We start from the raw sequence: 19138 nt of genomic DNA, 5'->3' as shown, positions 1-19138 counted from the left end.
TTGTTTGCATTATAGAACACTGGTAAATCTTATCAAAGATAATCGCTAAATAATACAATAATTTCCCATCACTGAAAACTAAAAAAAAAATTTGAGGACACATGGAATATTCTTCAGTGTATAGTTGAATAACAAATATAAAAGGCAGTTGTAACTCACAGTAGAAGAACAAATAAATGAAACAATGCAATCTGAGGAATAAGAAGATAATCAGAGTGGCTTAGTTTAAACCTGCAAGACTTCACTCTGTATGACAGACTCTAGGTCCATCCACCTCACTACAAATAACTCAATTTCGTTTCTTTTTATGGCTGAGTAATATGTGCCACATCCTCCTTATCCATTCATCTGTCGATGGACACATATATATGGAATCTAAAAAAAAAAAAAAAAAGGTTCTGATGAACCTAGGAGCAGGACAGGAATAAAGACGCAGACGTAGAGAATGGACTTGAGGACATGGGGAGGGGGAAGGGTAAGCTGGGACGAAGTGAGAGAGTGACATGGACACATATACACTACCAAATGTAATATAGATAGCTAGTGGGAAGCAGCCACATAGCACAGGGAGATCAGCTCGGTGCTTTGTGACCACCTAGAGGGATAAGGAGGGTGGGAGGGAGATGCAAGAGGGAGGAGATATGGGGATATATGTATATGTATAGCTGATTCACTTTGTTATAAAGCAGAAACTAACACACCATTGGAAAGCAATTATACTCCAATAAAGATGTTAAAAAAAAAAAAAACCCTGCAAGACTAGAGATTCTGGGTGAAAGATTATTCACAAGGAAAACACTTTTCAAAGCTGGCTGAATCTGTATTTCATGAATCAGAAGAATGCAAAGAAGTTGTTCACAGATCCTTATGCAGAAATTGCTTCCAGAATGCTGAAGAATTAGTTCTAACAGGAGTAATGCTTTGTAAAAGAAATCATTTGTTGGATAAGATATAGGAATGCAAACATTGTCATAAATCATCAGTAAAGATTTTATTCCAGTATTTACATTTTCCAAATAATGCCTATTTACAAACCACAGTATATTTGTGTTTTTCATATATGGGATTTTTATTTAATATATGGAATTTTAATTTAATGTACAGAATTTTAACTGCATTTAGCTGTTCAGAAGTTAAAGTTCTGAGTACTTTTTTTTTAACATCTTTATTGGAGTATAATTGCCTTACAATGGTGTGCTAGCCTCTGCTCTACAACAAAGTGAATCAGCCATACATACACATATGCTGCCACAGCTCCTCCCTCCCGTGTCTCTCCCCGCCCCATCCCACCCCTCCAGGTGGCCACAAAGCACCGAGCTGATCTCCCTGTGCCATGCGGCTGCCTCCCACCAGCCATCCACTCTACGCTTGGTAGTGCATATATGTCCATGCCACTCACTCCGTCACAGCCCACCCCTCCCCCTCCCCATATCCCCTAGTCCATTCTCTAGTAGGTCTGTGTTTTTATCCCCGTCTTGCCCCTAGGTTCTTCATGACCTTTTTTTTTTTCTTAGATTCCATATATATGTGTTAGCATACGGTATTTGTTTTTCTCTTTCTGACTTACTTCACTCTGTATGACAGGCTCTAGGTCCATCCACCTCACTACAAATAACTCAATTTCGTTTCTTTTTATGGCTGAGTAATATTCCATTGTTTATATGTGCCACATCTTCTTTATCCATTCATCTGTTGCTTAGGTTGCTTCCATGTCCTGGCTATTGTAAATAGAGCTGCAATGAATATTTTGGTTCATGCTGAGTACATTTTTAATATAATAAAATTTAGCTGTGAAGCATGCTGATATTTAGAAGTTAAAAGTTGCAAATAAACTTTGGACAAATAGTGCATTTTGTATTGTTTTTATGTTACTGCCTTTCTCTGAGAGCAGAGTATCTCTCAATTTCCACTAATAACCTACATAGGGACTAGCTGGATGGGTCTTAAAAATGATTTTACATATAAATATAAAATCATACTTCAAAATGAGATGCTAATCTTCATTTTACTCACTAAATAGTTGCAAGTAGTTGCAAATCAGCAAAAGGATTTTTAAGTCATTCATTTATGATAACTCATCCTCTTTTTATGCCCATAAATAATGTTTTAAAATAAGATTGTAGCTGATTTTCATAACTGGCTTTAGAATTTTTAAAGTGTAATATCTCATTTGAGTATGAAGTTACTCTGAGAACTATGCAAAGATTATTATCCATATTGTGCAGATGAGGATAAGTATCTCAAGGGTCAAGTGTGTTTCCCAAGGTCAAAGATGCCTAGACGAACTCTATTTACACTGTATCACCCTACACAAAGTGGAGGTAGAAGATTTAACTATTTTTCTTGACAGTTTTTCTCTCTGATGTTGTGTTGACAAAATGTGTGCAGTAGGAGTTTGAATTAGATAGACAGATTATGGGCTTTGATCATGAGCCCTGTATAGTCATTTCATTTTCCTGGACATTAAGCATGAGTTTTGAAATAAAAAAGACTTGGGATCATTTTTCAATTATGTTCAACCTTGGATAAAATTACTTAACTTTTTCTATAAATCTTTTAAAATAAATAAATGAATGGGTTACAAATACACCATAAATGAAAATGTTTTTGAAATTAATATAGTTTATATACATAGTTTTTGCATGTGTCTGGCATATAATAAGCAGCTGTTGTTATAATATAATTATTATTTTTATTTCTAAAGCTGTTACATTTTAACTGCTGTACCTTAAAGGAAAGAGAGGTCTCTGGAATTAAGCATTAGTTATTTGGATGTTATATACTTTGTTTAAAAATTGTTATTATTATGATTGCTAGCAAGAATATGATGATTAACACTGCTTTTTCTTAAAATTGATTTTACAGCTGTATCAACTAAAGTGGTGTTGAAGCTTGTCAGACCTTATATATTGATATTTCTGGCTCAAGTAGGGAAAGTGTGAAAATGTGTAATGATGCCCCGTTTTTCTCTGTCTCATTGTATTTGCAGAATGCAATATTTTTGTAAGAGTTAAGGTTTCTGAGAATATTTTAATCTTTGGTTATGTTTATCATTGTAAAATAATCCAGGCTAAAGAGTAGGATGCTTTGTCATTTTATCTATTGAGAAAAAATAATTTAGCCCCATAATTTTTTTCTGACTGATTTATTATTTAGTGTTCAAAAAATTACCATTTATTAAGAGGAGAGTCCAGGTAGAAGCCTCAGCTGAAATTCAAATCACTGTTAATGAGGCAGGCTAATACAATAACACACTTACAGAATGGAAGTCAAGAGAATAGTGTTCCTCTTTTAGCCCGGTTACCAGTTATATGCATACCTGTCTGACTGCACAGCTTATCTAAATAATATAATTTTTTTTTAAAGAGAGCTGCTCTAAAACTGAAAGTAAAGATCAAAGTTGCTATATAAATATATTTTTGACATAAGTGTCTTAACTAGTCATTTTTCATCTCTCATTGCTTCACTGTTACATTCATATAGCCTTAGGTAAATTCATACTTCTGATGTATAGCATTAGGTATTTGATATTTTTAAAAGACTACCAATTAAAGAGTACAAATCAAAAGGAACGGGCCATGTTAAATGACATTTATCTTCCTCATTCAATGCACCAACATTTATATAAAATATTGCATATTACATCCAATATACTTTTTATTTCCTTTTAGTTATTATTTAGTTAATTTAATTATTATCTAATGTGGAATAATTTTCTGCAGGGATTAATTACAGTGACTGTTTGGACTTGTCTCTACCACATGTGATCTGGAATTCTTGGTCAAATGGCCTACAGCATCAGAAATTAATTAGAAAATGTCTGAGAATGAACGAGGTATCCGTAATCAGTTAAATAATTTAAATGACAAACAAAACAAAACAGTTTGGTTGATATACGCTAGTATATATTAGGACATTGCACCACAAAATCGGTTAGAAGCAGCTTAAAGATGTTTTAATAGGGCTTCAAATAGAAACTGTATGCAAAAATGGTTGGAAATTATTCTGAATGAATATTGGAATATCATTTAGTTAATTTTATACCATCAAAGAATAGGACAGCAAGATGTATAAAATAGTTTCCTCCTTAAAATATATATACTAAATAGAGACCTGATAGTAGCATGTAATATTTATGATTATTTCTCTTTCAATTGATAAATGACTATATATTCAACATGAAAGTGATGAGCTTCAAAGTTAAAAAAATTAAACTGGTTATTTTTCATCAGTGGCTGTTTTTTTTAAAAAAGACATTGCTAAATATAAAGGTTTTAACTTAAAAATGAAATTTAAATATATCAGTGTTCAATGTGGAGCATGTTTACAGCTAGATTTCTAATATTAAAAAAATTTATGTACTTCTCAAAGTGCTGTCACATCATGTTATCATATAAACATATCTATAAATTAGAAAGTTAAGCTATTAAGAATAAATTATTCTATTACACCAAGAATGATATTCTTGAGAACGTTTATCTGCAGACTATTTATGTGTTGTCTTATACTTAAAATTAAAAAAGAAAATACCTTGTTTAAAAGGCAATGTATATATAGCCAAATTCATATTTTTAAGGTTTCCAGACCTTCATTGTTTCAATTAGAGATGTGTAAATACAGGTTGCCTCATTAAATATAGTGAATTTTATTATGAGTTTAATAATTTAAATGCAATTATACATGCTAACAGCTCAAAGATTTAAATTTTCATTTTCAGGAATCTTCTATTTGGTTAGTGCCACCCTACCATCCAGACACTGTTTAGTAAACTTTTGAAACTTACTAAAAGAGGTTTTTAATAATGGTTAGTATCTTTGCACCTTTCTTTTTTCTTTTTGTAGTCTGTTATATTGTGCAGAAACATTTTTGTTGTTGTTTTCACCCTAAGAAACTTTATTTAATGACACAATTCATGTGTTTCTATCTCTATGAAGTAATTTGAAAAGCGTGGTAGTTTTCTTTCTCTCCCTTCCTCTCTCTCCCTCTCTCTCTTTTATTCTTTCTTCTTCCCCTTCTCCCTCATCCTCATCTTCTTTCTTCTTCATTATAACCCAGGAAATTTCCTGTCAAGCGCATTCGGGTTTTTCAAAACCTTATTTCATAGTTCAGTAAAAAAGACGTTTTAAAAATTCTGATCATGATATGAAGTAGGAAAGATAATTTGTCTCTGTCAAATGACAACAAGTTAGAACTTTAAAAATCAGACGTAGTAATTTTTTGGCAACATACAACACAGGGAAACAACTATATTTCACAATCATCTCTACAGTTTCAACTTTAGATTTTTACATAGATCAAGATATGGAATTTACATTCTAAAGCTTTAAAAAGAGAAAAGAATATGTATTTGTCCTAATGCCACAAGTGAACTGTACTTTATGGTATCATTAATTTTTAAAATTTGTCATGTTGATTCCAAACTCTTGCTCAAATCTAAAGGTTTTCATAGTTTTGTGAAGGATTAGAAATATTATACAAGTGAGAAAAGAACCTATTGTCTTATGGTGACTATATTAGAACCTAAGATAAAACTATTTTTTAGGTAAACTTACATTGATAGATCAAAAAAGAACTTGCAAAATTCAGCTTATTCAGAGAAAAAATTAACAAACGTGATAAATGACATTATATAATCAAGGCTACTGATTGCTTAAAGGTTTCTTGATTAAAATTTTCACTTTCTAATGGCTTTGTAAAATAGAGAAAGCCTAAAATAGTAATGGTGGGGTTACATGTTTATAATTTTCATAGCTTCTAAATTTGTAAATATAATTTACTTAAGATAACTTTAAATTATAAAAGATAAAAGTATTGTGATCTTTGGGGCAGGGATTTTACCTATGTTTTATGTTAATCAGCATTATAAAATTTACATTACATAAAATTGCTTAAAAGAGTTTAAATGTCTTTATTTGTAGTCTGAAGTTAAGTATAAGATATTAATAGTTTACTTTTTAACTTACTGGAAATAAAATTGAGTCATTTCATAGCTGAATGGGTATGTATATTTATACGATTTTTTTCCTAAGAAAATCAGTTGTTTAGATCACTGTCTTACTATGGACAAAACAATATTTCTATTCTATCACTTTTTTAAATTAGTATAATTAAAATGTCTAAAACTTCAGGTTGCCAAAGACAGTGTTATAAATTATTTAACATTTAGAAAATTTACTTGTTTTAAATGAAGGCTTATTTCAAACAATTCAGCATTAGCCACATCCTATAACATTTTAAACTGTCGATGGCATCAAATTCTGACCTTGTTACATTATCTAATCAATTCTTCTGTTAAATGTTTCAACAGAGAACCAAGACTAAGTTACCTCAAGACTATGTATTCCTCCCTCTTTTGGAGTCAGATTTTTCCATTTCTACAGTGTTGTCATCATCACCATCTTCATCATCATCATCATCATGTTCTTAATAAGTACATCTAATAGTAGGTATTAAGCAACAAGAAACACTGTGTCCCTATACTGGCTGTCAGGTGTCGTATAGATCCTTTAATAGAAATAGAATTCATGAATTTTGGAACTGTATTATTTAACACATAATAAATAATGCATAGAAATAACTCCATAGTTAATGGGGAATTCATGTGCAGCACATAATCATCTCCCATTACAAGTACTAATAAATTAATATTTTTACTAATTTAATGTTATTAAACAAAGTTTTATCTGATTAATTAGATCACTTGTACACAACGCATTTTACTAAGCTGAAAAAAAACTTTTTTAAGCTTTTTTTAAGCAACTGAATTAGAAACATTAAAAAATAATTAAAATGTTAGGGTCATGTATGGCTATTGTTAATTCAGTCAACATTTAAAGAACATGTGTGTACAAGTCAGTGCCATGAGCACTTAATCTCTGCTCTTTACAATTCAGTGAGAGGGATGCATACACCTAGAGGCCAGACAGAGAAACATGATAATGAATGAAAAATACTGAATTGAGTGAAAATAATGAGCCTGGTCAATTGGAAAGTGATTCCTGAATAAGTTAAAATTTGAGTCATGTCCGGAGGTAAGGGATAAAGCTGGATTGATGTGAAAGATGAAGGAACTCTGCTAGGTAACAGAGCAAGGAGAAGCAAAGTAGAAAAAACTTAGAGGTCCAAAGAGAAGGGTGTGTTTAGAGAAAAAAGGAAAAGGTTGGGGGGAGAGATGAGGTAGATCTGACTCAGAAAGGTCATGATAGAAAAAAGAGGAGAATTGGATTTCACCTGTTTCTTGGACAAAAAAATACTATTAATAACCGGTGTTTAAAACAGTAGATTATCTGATAATTGCGAGCTTTTTGAGAATGGCCTAGACATAGAGTTGGGAAGATCACTAAGGAAACTGTTCAGGAGTCCATAAAAGAAAAATGAGAATATAGCCAGGAATGTACAAGAAGTTATTAGGGCAGGGTCAAAATCACAAAATTTGGTATCAGAATATCTTGCTGGAGGTGTAGGTGTGAGCTGCAGAAAGTGACTTATCCTTTCTCTGAATCCATTTTCTCTGTTGTACAGATGCCCACCTTAATTCAGTATTAGTTTGTGTCACAGAGGTGATGTATACAAAGTATATTTTTTAAATATAAGGCACGTATATGGTATTAAATATTTTTTATCCTGTATTATTTTGGAATTAGCCTAAGCTGATAAACAGCAAAGAAGCAATACCAACAGCAAAAAAAAAAGTCTTCACATGTATATTTAATTAGGTTTATTTCATTATGTTTCCATATCACTTTTTGGAATTTTGTAAATTTTTCATACTTGTCCACATTTTTAGTTGTTGTCCACATTTTTAGTTCTTGCACAGAAAGAGTCTAAGTCTTAGATCATCTGAATGTCAACAACAATGTGAAACTGGTTCATGAGTCTGATTTATATGTGCCTAACACACGTATCTCAATTAGCTGTGGAGGGAGACTAACAAATTTTTGTTTCACGTTTTGACTCTGTAATAGGAATTTGAGGAGTGTGTAATAATGAGCCCCAGATATATAGAATTTCTGGCAAATCTATTGCCAATAAAACAGGAATTTAGAAAAAAATTACATATAGGGTCATTTTTTTCTTCATGGAATAAATTATTTATCAGCTCTCAGTTATCAAGCTGATGATGACAAAGAAGTTAATATGTGTGCATGGATTTTTAATGTGATACAATGTCATTTCATGATTAGCTCATACGTGTTTGTAATCATCATCGATAGTTTTACAGGCAGAATCACAAAACGATACAATGAATAGCAGAAATTATTTTCCATATTTTATGTCTAAATGTGTAAGTACTATTTTTGTTCTGTTATGAAATGCACGATGAAGAATCCACGTTTAAAGAAAATTTTCATATCTCATGTTGTGATCTAAAAACCAGTTCATTTTTTTCTAATTTTTTAAAATAGCAAAAATGGATTTCTGGTAACCGATTTGTGTGTATGTGCTTATATTTAAATTTTAAGGTCGATTTATATCTTATAATGTTAATTTTATATCTGAAAATCTTATTCAACATCTATGTAATGTATGCATTTCTAGTTGGCAGTTCACTTCTCTATCAGGTGGAGATTTTCTTTAAACTTGTCCACTTTGATAATATATTTTAATTATCATGATTTGTATGTTAAAATTGTAATAATTTGTTATAATTTTCATAATGGAGTTTTTCAAAACTTCAAGGCTGCTATGTTGACAAGTCTTTGAGAACAATTTTAATATTGTTTCAGGACCGTTGCCATTGATCTGTTTTGTAATATTTCGTTTTCTGTGTTATTCTGTAGAGGTCCTTCTGTAGTGCCATGGTAGAGGAACTGAGGATGTCCCTGAAGTGCCAGCGTCGATTAAAACACAAGCCACAGGCCCCAGTTATTGTGAAAACAGAAGAAGTTATCAACATGCACACATTTAACGACAGAAGGTTGCCAGGTAAAGAAACCATGGCATAAAGCTGGGAGGCCAAACACCCAAGCACAAACTGTCGTCTGTTTTTCCAAACAATTTAGCGAGAATGTTTCCTGTGGAAATATGCAACCTGTGCAAAATAAAATGAGTTACCTCATGCCGCTGTGTCTATGAACTAGAGACTCTGTGATCTAAGCAGTTGCAATGATCAGACTTGAGTTACAGGCATCATGGAGAACCAAGTTACACGGGGTTAAACTGTTTATCATGGGTTCCTCCCTTCTTCTGAGTGAATGTTACATACGCATTTGTGGCTGGTTTCAAATGCAGTTCAGTAAGAAATTACAGGTTCCTTTTGAGGCCCAACTGTTGCCAGGAGATGGAGCATAATTGCCCCAAGGGTAACGAGGTAAAAAAAATCATTAAGAATAAAAATACTTGGAATCAGCAAAAACTGTAGTGTTGCAAGAAACAATACAGTCTTCTGAACATCCAGATAAGAGGGTAGTGATGTTACTAGCCCCCAACTACTCAGTATAATGATCATCTGAATTGACAATACGTGCTTATAAGATGTGATAAAAATGTAATGCAAAACAAATCTGACTTTCATGGCAAGTGGAATATGAAGCAGATCTTCATCAGTGTTTTTCTTTCTTTTTCTTTCTTTTTGTTTTTTCGAGTCTGTGTCACTGATTGAGATAGAAATGTCAATTACCAAGGAAATAATGTTTTCTCTTATATTCACCATGGAAGGAGATTTAACATGTAACTCTATCAAATCCCTACCTATTCCCCAGACACCCTTTCCCCACTCCCACACCAAGAAAAAAAGCAACAGTTGGTTCAGAGATTCTGAGTCAAAAAGGATGATGTTTTGCAATCTTTGTCTTAAATTGTAAAAGAGGGCTGAGTGTTGATAGTTCTGTGGAAGACTGAAACTTTCATTCTAACATTCAGATATGTTAATCCAAACCCTCCTTCCTGCTATAAATGAACTTGATGGAGCCTGGGCAGATCTCAGTGAAAGGATAAAGGGGACTGGTCATCTAAAGAAAAGTATGTGTGGTGAACTTTGACATGGACTGCATTTATCAATACAGTCACAATGTTAAATGAACAAAATTCTTGAGCAGTTTTTTTCAAAAAAAATGTTCAGGTTTATTTGTGGAAATGCAAGATTTCTATGAAAATAGTTTTTGTATGGAAATTTTTGTAATACTTTTTATCAACAAAATAAGAACATGCGTTCCTGTCAGGGGTGTGATGTCAAGCATGAATGGTAGTGCGTGTGCACCACCAACGTTTGGTGAAAACTATTTTTATCAAGAAAAAAAGGAATCATAGAAGAGAAATATTTTCAAGTTAGATAATATAAAAGCTAGGTGCACTACCACCACTGCTTACCATGCCACACCCCTGGTTTCCACGAGGCTGATAACATACTGTAACGAACAATTGTGTGTAAAATGGTAAAAGACACAGAACTCTTGACAACATTGTGATGACAGTTGAGTGCACACAGTTTGCTGTTTGAATCCAATGCACAAAATTTTAAAAAATCATTAAAATTATGTCCATTTTACTTTCATCTTTGACTTTCATTTTTCTCTTGTATGGGTAAAGGAATACACAATATGCTCCTTGCATGAAGGGAAGTATACTTCCTGAATTCTTCCAGGTCATCAAGGATGGCCACTTCCCAACTACATGGAGAAAAGAAGAAAAAAGCTCAGGCCATGAGCTATTCAGATGTAAGAAAAGCTGGACTGGGATATAAAATGTAATCTTCAGGCTTAGGGCAGTCCAAATGAGAAAACTAGCAGTTCTAGAGGCTATAGTCATGATCTTACCTCTTCTGTGAGTGGATATTGACTATGTCAATATGGTTGTGTAAGACTGATATTATATTTGAAGTTCAACTGATGTCCAATTTAAGAATTCATTGTGCATTGATAATATAATTCAATGAAGGGAGAGGAAAAGATAGGCTCAATATCAACAATAAGTTAAAAAAAAACACAAAAAACTTCATTCTGTCCCAAAATTTAACTTTAGGGAGTTATATAAGTCACTGTTACAAATCTCAGCATTGTTTTTTTTTTTTGTTTTTTTGGTTTTTTTTTTTTTGTTTTTTTGGTGGTAAATAACCTCAAATAACATAGCTTATAAAAATGTTAGATTTTGGTCAATATTAAGGTTTTACTCAATCAGATTCTAATCAGATTTTAAAGAACTTCTAAATTCAGTTCTTCATTATATTAAAGAACCTAATAATAGGCAGGAACTGACAATTTTAATTATTTTTAAATAGTCACGAAATAACTATTTAGATCTTTGGTATGATTTGATAATAATTTTATTTAAGTATTAAGTTAAAAAATTTCAAAAAGTATTTAAAAACCTACTGTATTTTAACTCCAAAGGTAGTTTAGAACATATAAATGATGTGTAATATTTAACTTTTATCCATTTCCTAAAAGGTTCTTGCATTATTGCCAAAACAGATACTGCCCTACTCATTGGGTGCTTATGTGTATATGAAGTACTATTCTTAATTTTAATAAAATCTTGATTACTTTCAAAATAATTTCAACCAGTAAAAGAATGTCTCCTCTCTCTGGAAAGGCAATATATTGGAGTAAGATTATTCTCCAGTATCTAACACTCAAATTATAAAAAGAAGAGGAAGAGAATGCCTATTCTAGTCAACAATGTAACCTGATGACTCCAGGTAATCAGTGGAGACACATATACCACAAATAAATAACTCTAGCCAGTATGGAACACCGAGGGGGTATATTTACACATGCCACAATTAAATAACCCTAACCAGATGAAAGCATCAAGGATTTATATTCATTGTATTTCACAGCTAAGTAACCCTAACAACTATGAGAATACCAAGGAGATATATCCACACATTTACAAGAATAACCCTAACCATTATGGGAGCAGCAAAGGGATAGATTCTATTTTACAAATATGTAAAATGGATAAGGATATTTTATTAATTAAAATCTTTCAAATATTTTGCAATTCAGTTACATATTTTTAAGAATAAGTTCCTTGTTATTACTTAATGAGTATATGTACTAAGCACTAATGATTTTAAAGTATTTTAGCACAATGCTTTTTAATGTTTGTTTATTATGAAATTTGCATATAGCAAATCATATACAATGCATATGTACAAGAGAATCATGGCATCTGGCTGTAGTGTGCACCAAGAATTGTTTGTCACTGGGAGTGGGCTATTCTATATATTCTGAAACTAGGCTTACTGTCACTCACCTCCAACTCTGAGGTGTAAATTTAAGCAGAATACTTTAATAGAGAGAAGAGAGTGCCCAGCTGTTTCAGGAAACAGAGCAGGAAAAAAAAACAATATGGGTCAGGCTCACCTAGGAATTTTGTCCTCAGTTTAAAAGATGGTAAATGGCAGTGAGAATTTGGTCATGACCGTCCTGAGTGTATCTGTAATTTGAGTCCTATTGCTCAATTTGAGTCCACGAGAGTGGCCCTTTGTGTCTGCAGCACAATCATTATTGTGAGATTCTTGCCATTTGAGGATCCCCTTAATCTCTCTACCATGTAGGATCCCCTGTTGCCTTTAACAGATGTTCTCCCTTTTCTAGGTTTATCTCTAATTTTGGTGACTTCTAAAGAAGGATTACCCAAGAGGTCAACTTTTTGAGATATTTCATGTGTAAAAATGCTTTTATTCTACTCTCATAAATAATTATTAGTTTTGCTGGGTGTAGAATTCTAAATTGAAAATAATTTTCTTAGATAAATTTGAAAGCACTTTTTCATTGTTTTCTTACTTCTAATTCACGCTATACAAACGTGAAGCCATTCAGATCTCCAATTCTTGGTATGTGAATTTTTTTTTTTTAAATTCTCTCTTAGGTTTGTTTGATCTTCTGCTTGTCCCCAGCATCCTGAAATACTGGAGCTACCAAACTGCTGAGTCTACATTTATTACCTTTGCTTTCCTATTTCTCATTTCTGTCATCTTTATATTCCAAATATTGTATTGAGTTTTTCATTTCTGCCAAATTATTTTAATTTCTATGAGTTCTTGTTTTATGAATGTAATAATTTCTCTTATATCTCTGAAGACATTAATAGTAATCTTAGGACATTTCTTTCTCCCTGAAAAGACCTCAGTTTTCTCCCAGTTGTATTTTCCTATGTGCTTGTTTGGATTTCTATCTTCCATATTAGAGGTTTTCTTCAGATACTTGTTAATTCTGAGCAACCTGTTAATGATTAAGAAAGGGGACTCAAATCTGATTTGGAAGCTCTATGTGCACAGCACGGTAGGGGAGAATATTTACCTAATTAGAGCTTTACCATAGATTAGTCTAGAGGGACTATTTGTTGATGAATCCTTCAAAATGTCCCTATCTTTGGATCTTTCCTTTGATTCCCCAGAAGAGTACCTTTTAATTTTCTGCCTGGAGATTAAGGCCCTGACTGCCAATGTTCTGCTAATCATAGGTTAAGAGCTCTTGAGATCTCTGCATTCTGCATTCAGAATGACTAAGGTCACTTAATCACCCTGTTTTAAATTTAGCAGTCAGGCTTTCAACTGGACCTGGCATCTTCTAGTCTGGAGTCCTTCATTTTTTCTCTTTTGAGCATAATTCCTTATCACTTTGATGAGGGGTGAAGAACAGCCTCGTAGGGGTGAGAAGAGGGAGGAGAATACAGGGATCCACTGTTTTCAAACTACATTCAATAGGTCCTCCTTGTTGTATTCTTTCTCCTACACTATTAGTTATATTAAGGCATATTGCACAGCTGGGTCCTGTGCCTTGGAGGATTCTGTGATATAATCTGATTGGTTCTCAGCTTTTCACACTGACCACTTGGAATTCTATTTTTTCCAGTCTGCTTGGTTAACTATCATTTGTTCATATGCTTTCTCCTTCCAAAAATTTTGTTGAAATTTTCACCTCTTGTTCTTATTCTTGGAGTTTTATACATTGAAAACAACAACAACAACAAACACCTCTCTACTACAATTTTTATGGTTGAGTAGGGAGCAAAATTTGATGCATTCATTCAATCCTTCACTCTTATCTGGAACAAGAACCCTGTCTTTAAAGAAAATATTTGCAGAAATCCAGGATAGGAGGCAAATAAAAACTAGAACTACTCTGGTTCTAATAGAGTAGAGATAGAACAGATCTTGCTTTTATAATTGTAAAGAATGTAATATTGTCAATGACTTCTTCTTACCAAATATTTTTTCTAACTCAGTATGTAAAGGGGATACTTTCACAATAAAAATGAATTTCACAAAATGGAGCCCAGTAATATTTTTGAAATGGGGAAGATTTCAGTGCCTGTCAAATAATGCTAAATTTGGAATCCAATGTAATTTACACCCTAAGGGCTTAGGTCTAATTCAAAACATTCCAACTTCATTTTGTAAAGCTCAAGAAGTATGTGTTATAATGTAGATAAGGAACACTTTCTTAGTGAACCACGATGAACTGTAAGATTTTAAGAATCCTCTATAATGTACTGCCTTACACTGTACCTTGCCTTCACATTTATTATGAGTGTAATTTTAAAAAAATTAAACAAATATATCCCTGCCTCTTTACAAAGAAGAGTAGCTGTTTTCCTACATTTCAACTAGAGATTTCTATAATATTATACCATCAAAAATACAACACGCTCAATTACCAGCCCAGTTAACCTTAAGGTCAATATGTACAGTTTAATATCTAATCCAATATCATTGGATTTGATATATACACTGAAAAATCTAAAATCATAAATCCCCCTCACCTTGGACAAAATTCATGTTAAAAGGGGAAATAAAAGACACACTACACACATGCTCCTTCTATAATATTTTAAGTTATTTTTTAACATGTATCTTGTATCTCAGCTCCTAATCTAAGGTTTTCATATAGTTTAGGGTAAATGCCATAGTTCCAGCCACTATAATCACATTTCCACCAGGAGGAAGAACAAAAAGAAATTAAAAAGGTCTTGCTCCTTCCTTGTAAGGACACATACCACAAGTTGCACATTATGTTGGTCAGAAATAATGATATGGCCACACTTAGCTCTAAGGTAGAATAGGAAATGTAGACTTTAATTTGGGCAGCCATATGCCCCCTAAACATCAGGTGTTCTATTACTAAAAAATGTATGAAAAATTTGGGGGAACAAACTGCAATCTCTGCCCTCCCGGTATTTCTGGTCTCTCACCCCAACCCACTAAACCCTACCTTGTTCTGTTCACTCCCTATTTTGTTCATTTACCACCTGTTTGCCATCTACCACTACCATTTTCTTTTTATCAGATTTTCCCATATCTTACTGTTTTTCTTTACATTTCTTATATTTTTCCCTAATGGAAATCTGGATTTTCCCTTATGACAATATTTGTCTTGAAATTCAACAAAAGAGGAAGCAGTTGGCAATTTCTTTTTCAGAATACCTTTCATTTAGTTATAGACAAAGACCTGTCATATATATTCCTTTGATTCCCAAAATATTCTTCCTCATTCTTTAAAAACCCAGACACCTTGATTAGAATTGGCCTGTTACTCTGTGCCCCGCCATCAAGAATAAGCATGCACCCATTTGTTTATATTTAAAAATCAGTGAACCTACATTATAAACTAAGTTTTGTGTTAGATTCTGGGTGTGCAATATGATCAAAAAGAGACATGGTGCTTGTTGTGATAATTTAAAGTCTAGAAGAGGAGGCTGAATTTAATCAAATGTGCTAAATGCATAAATACAAACTGAAAAGTGCTGTCACCAAGAAGTGCTCCTTTCTTTCAGATTCAGATGAATGATGAGACTTCACCCACTTAAGCTCAAGTAGTGCAGTTTAATAGTTGAAAATGTGAAAAATTGGATTATATTTATAAAGGATGCACAGAGAAGCACTTACTGGTGTAATGAAACATATTATTGGTTTGTGTGTTCCTCCCAGGACTACGTAACGTCTATTGACTTCAAACCGTGGCACAGGGTAGGATTCTTCCAGGTATGGAGAACATAAACTGAGATGTCAACTCTGCTGTTAGAGCATTACTGCCATCCTATTACTCAGGGTGGCGATTTCCCATTATATGCAAAATATGATACCATAACATTACCTAGGTTTTTCTCTGACCTAAACTATTGCCATCTGTGTTGATTCTTTTTTCCTTTGTCCTCACCTAGGTACAAGAAAATATTCCATTAGTGCTCCTTTTTTTTTTTCTTTTTGTTTAAAAGTTTCTTGCTTTCCTTTCATGGTAGAAGTGAACAGTTACCTCACAATTGACTTTGGAACACTGAGAACATTCTTGTTGAAATGGGGTGAAATAGAAAAATCTCAAATATTTAGCTCTTGTCCAAAAGTTTACGAAAAAATGCACTTGACTCTCTTTCACACAGGTGATGGGAAGGAAAGGTATGGTGTTTTATGAGAGCCTATAATAAAAGAACTTTACTTAGACTAGAAAATTGGGGTAGACTTACCAGAGAAAGTGATGATTGCACTGAGATATAAAGGATGAGAAGCAGATACTCAGTAAAAAGTTTCACAAGCCTGTGACAAAGTACCTGTAAGAGTTGTGTGATATGAGGGAGTATGGCATGTTCTTGAGGAACTGATAGGCAGCCAGTGTTGATAGAGCACAAAGAAGGCATGGGGATATGTAATGGAGATGCATTTAAAATATAGCTCAGAGCCGGACTTTGGCAAGGTAATACAAGTGACCTTAATGATTTGATCTTTATCCAAAGAGCAATGTAAACCACTTAAATCTCTTAAGCAGAAGCAAGATTGTTGGATAAGATCTGCATTTTGTAAAGAACACTCAGGCTTCAATTTGGAGCATGGTTTAAATAGGTAACAGAGCGGTTATAGGAGATTAGTGAAGAGGTCATAACAGTAAGTAGTCTGGGTAAGATACTATGTTAGTTTAGATTAAACCCAATTGGTAGCAGTGAAGATCAACAGAGACAGGTTCAAAATATTTAGTAGGCAAAAAGTCACATAGTTTCATGAGGAATTCAGTAATCACTATAAAGATTGCTAGCAATTTTTGCGCCATAATGTATAATGAGTACTTTATATGAATTACCTCCTCCGATTCTCTGAGTAACCCTATGGGCTAGGGCTAATATTATTATCATTTTACAGACAAGGAAACCACTGACAGGGGAACTAAAATCATTTTTTAAAGTATGGCCGTCGTCAAACTCAGGCAGAATGACTCCAATGTTCTTAGGCACTATTCAGTCAATACACAGTGGAAGTGTAAATTTCCTGGGGGACAGGTGGATAGAAAGAGAGAGAACAAGTGTAACACTCCAGAATATCTTCTGAAACTTCCTTTTTAAACTGAAATTTATATTACTAAGATTTGCTTTTCTCCTGAGCGCTCTTGTTCATCATTTTTTACTGTATAATATTTATTGACTGCACCTACTATAATTTATTTATTTGTTGTCCAGATAGTGGGTATTAGAATTTTTTTTTTCTTTTTAAGCTGTACATCATGCTAGTATGTATATTTTTGTATATGTCTCCTGGCACTAATGTGTTAAAATTCTTCTTGGTTATACATACTCTGAGCCTCAGGGTATGTCAATGTTCTGCTCTACAACACTGCCAACGCCACTGTACCAATCAGCATCTTCATCAGTAATATGTAAGAGAAACTGATAATCCATTCCCTCTCAAACTCTTGGATTTTGTCAGGTTTTTTAAAAAAATTTTTGCTTATCAAACGTGTCAAATGTCATTGTGGTCTTGATTTGCATTTCCCTCTTGACTAGTACAATTTTTATCTTCCCTTATGTGTATTAGCTACATGTGTTTCACATTCCTTGAAATGTCTACTCAGGTCTTTTACCAAGGTTTCTATTGAATTATTTTTCTTAATGATTTCTAGAAGTCTATACACTAGTGATATTATCTAATCTGTTACTTGATATTATTTTCTGCAAATGTCTCTTCCCCATGTGTTACCTATGTATTTTTCACTTCCCTTAAAGGCTGTTTGATAAACAGAGGTTGCTAAGCTTAATGTTGCCCAAGTTATAATTCTATTACTCTTTTGTTAGCACTTTTGGTACCCTGTATAAGAAATGTTTTCTTTAGTGATAACAGTGGTATTCATCTGTGTTTTTCTAAAAATTTCAAAGTTTTACTTTATAACTTTAGTTAAATTCAAATGTGTACATTATTTCCCCCATCTGTATAACTATTTTCCCCCTCAATTTGTTAAATGGTATCTTCTCTCAGTGATCTCCTATGCCACATCTGGAACATAGTAAGTTTTCCTATATGCATGGGTCTGTTTCTGGGTTTTATATTTAATAATTTCTTATTCTTTGTCTTGAGAAGTATCTTGTTATATCACCTAAATTTCAAAATCAACCATTCAAGTCACACACACACACACACACACACACACACACACACACAAACTGTTGGAATTTTAATCATAATGAGTCAAATCTTTGTATCCATTTGGAAAGAATTTATTTCTTACTCATAGACACTTATTTGTCTTCTTTAATGTCCTTTACTATTTTTTGCTTATAGTTCTCCATATTTATTTTATTTATTCCTAGGTAATTTATAGTCTTTGTAGCTACTGTAAATGTTGTCTATTTAAAAATGCTGTTTTTATACTGTATGTTACTTGTACATAGAAATGCATATATATGTATACATGTATACATATATATATCTTATATTCAATATATCTTATATTCAATCACCTTGCTAAATTCTCCTTTTATTTCTATATATTTGATTCTCGGTTGTTTTGGATTTTCTAGGTAAACAGCCACATGATATGCAAATAATGAATGTCTTCCTCTTTTGTTTTTAAATTTTTTTCTTGTCTTATGGAGCTATGACCTCTAACACAATGTTGAATATAATAGGTAGCAGTAGACATCTTTGTTTATTCCTGACTTTAAAGGAAATGTTTCCAACCTATTTGGCATTGCTCCTTTTGCCTGAGTCTTTCCAAATTGCTGCTTAAATGATCTCCACCTAAAAATTTCCCTTTCCCCTCAGCACTTATCTAGATCTCCACTTACATTTCAAAGACTGTTGATCTTCAAGTTACAAAGATATAGTATACGAAGTATAGCCTGTCACTGGGACAGACTTTGTGGAGGAGGTACAAAAGTAAACAAGTAAATGCCCTCAGATATTTTGGATTCTTTATACATTGTACACAGAGGC

General features: G+C 33.0%; 1 protein-coding gene across 4 annotated transcripts in view; it reads left to right on the top strand.

Annotated features, from left to right (window-relative positions):
- GRIK2 (glutamate ionotropic receptor kainate type subunit 2) overlaps nucleotides 1–10416 on the top strand; it is a 649287-nt gene extending 638871 nt beyond the window's left edge. For all 4 annotated transcript variants that reach the window (XM_060114614.1, XM_060114613.1, XM_060114617.1 and 1 more), the window contains 2 exons: nucleotides 6308–6442; nucleotides 8781–10416. In XM_060114614.1, the coding sequence (XP_059970597.1) occupies nucleotides 6308–6427 (120 nt within the window). In that variant the 3' untranslated portion in view covers nucleotides 6428–6442; nucleotides 8781–10416. The remainder of the gene's footprint in view (nucleotides 1–6307; nucleotides 6443–8780) is intronic.
- Nucleotides 10417–19138: the final 8722 nt, after the last annotated feature.

The sequence above is a fragment of the Mesoplodon densirostris genome, chromosome 12, assembly GCF_025265405.1.
Source record: "Mesoplodon densirostris isolate mMesDen1 chromosome 12, mMesDen1 primary haplotype, whole genome shotgun sequence".
Lineage (NCBI taxonomy): Eukaryota > Metazoa > Chordata > Mammalia > Artiodactyla > Ziphiidae > Mesoplodon > Mesoplodon densirostris.
Note: the sequence above shows the minus strand (reverse complement) of the source record. Positions and strands in the feature narration are given on the sequence as shown.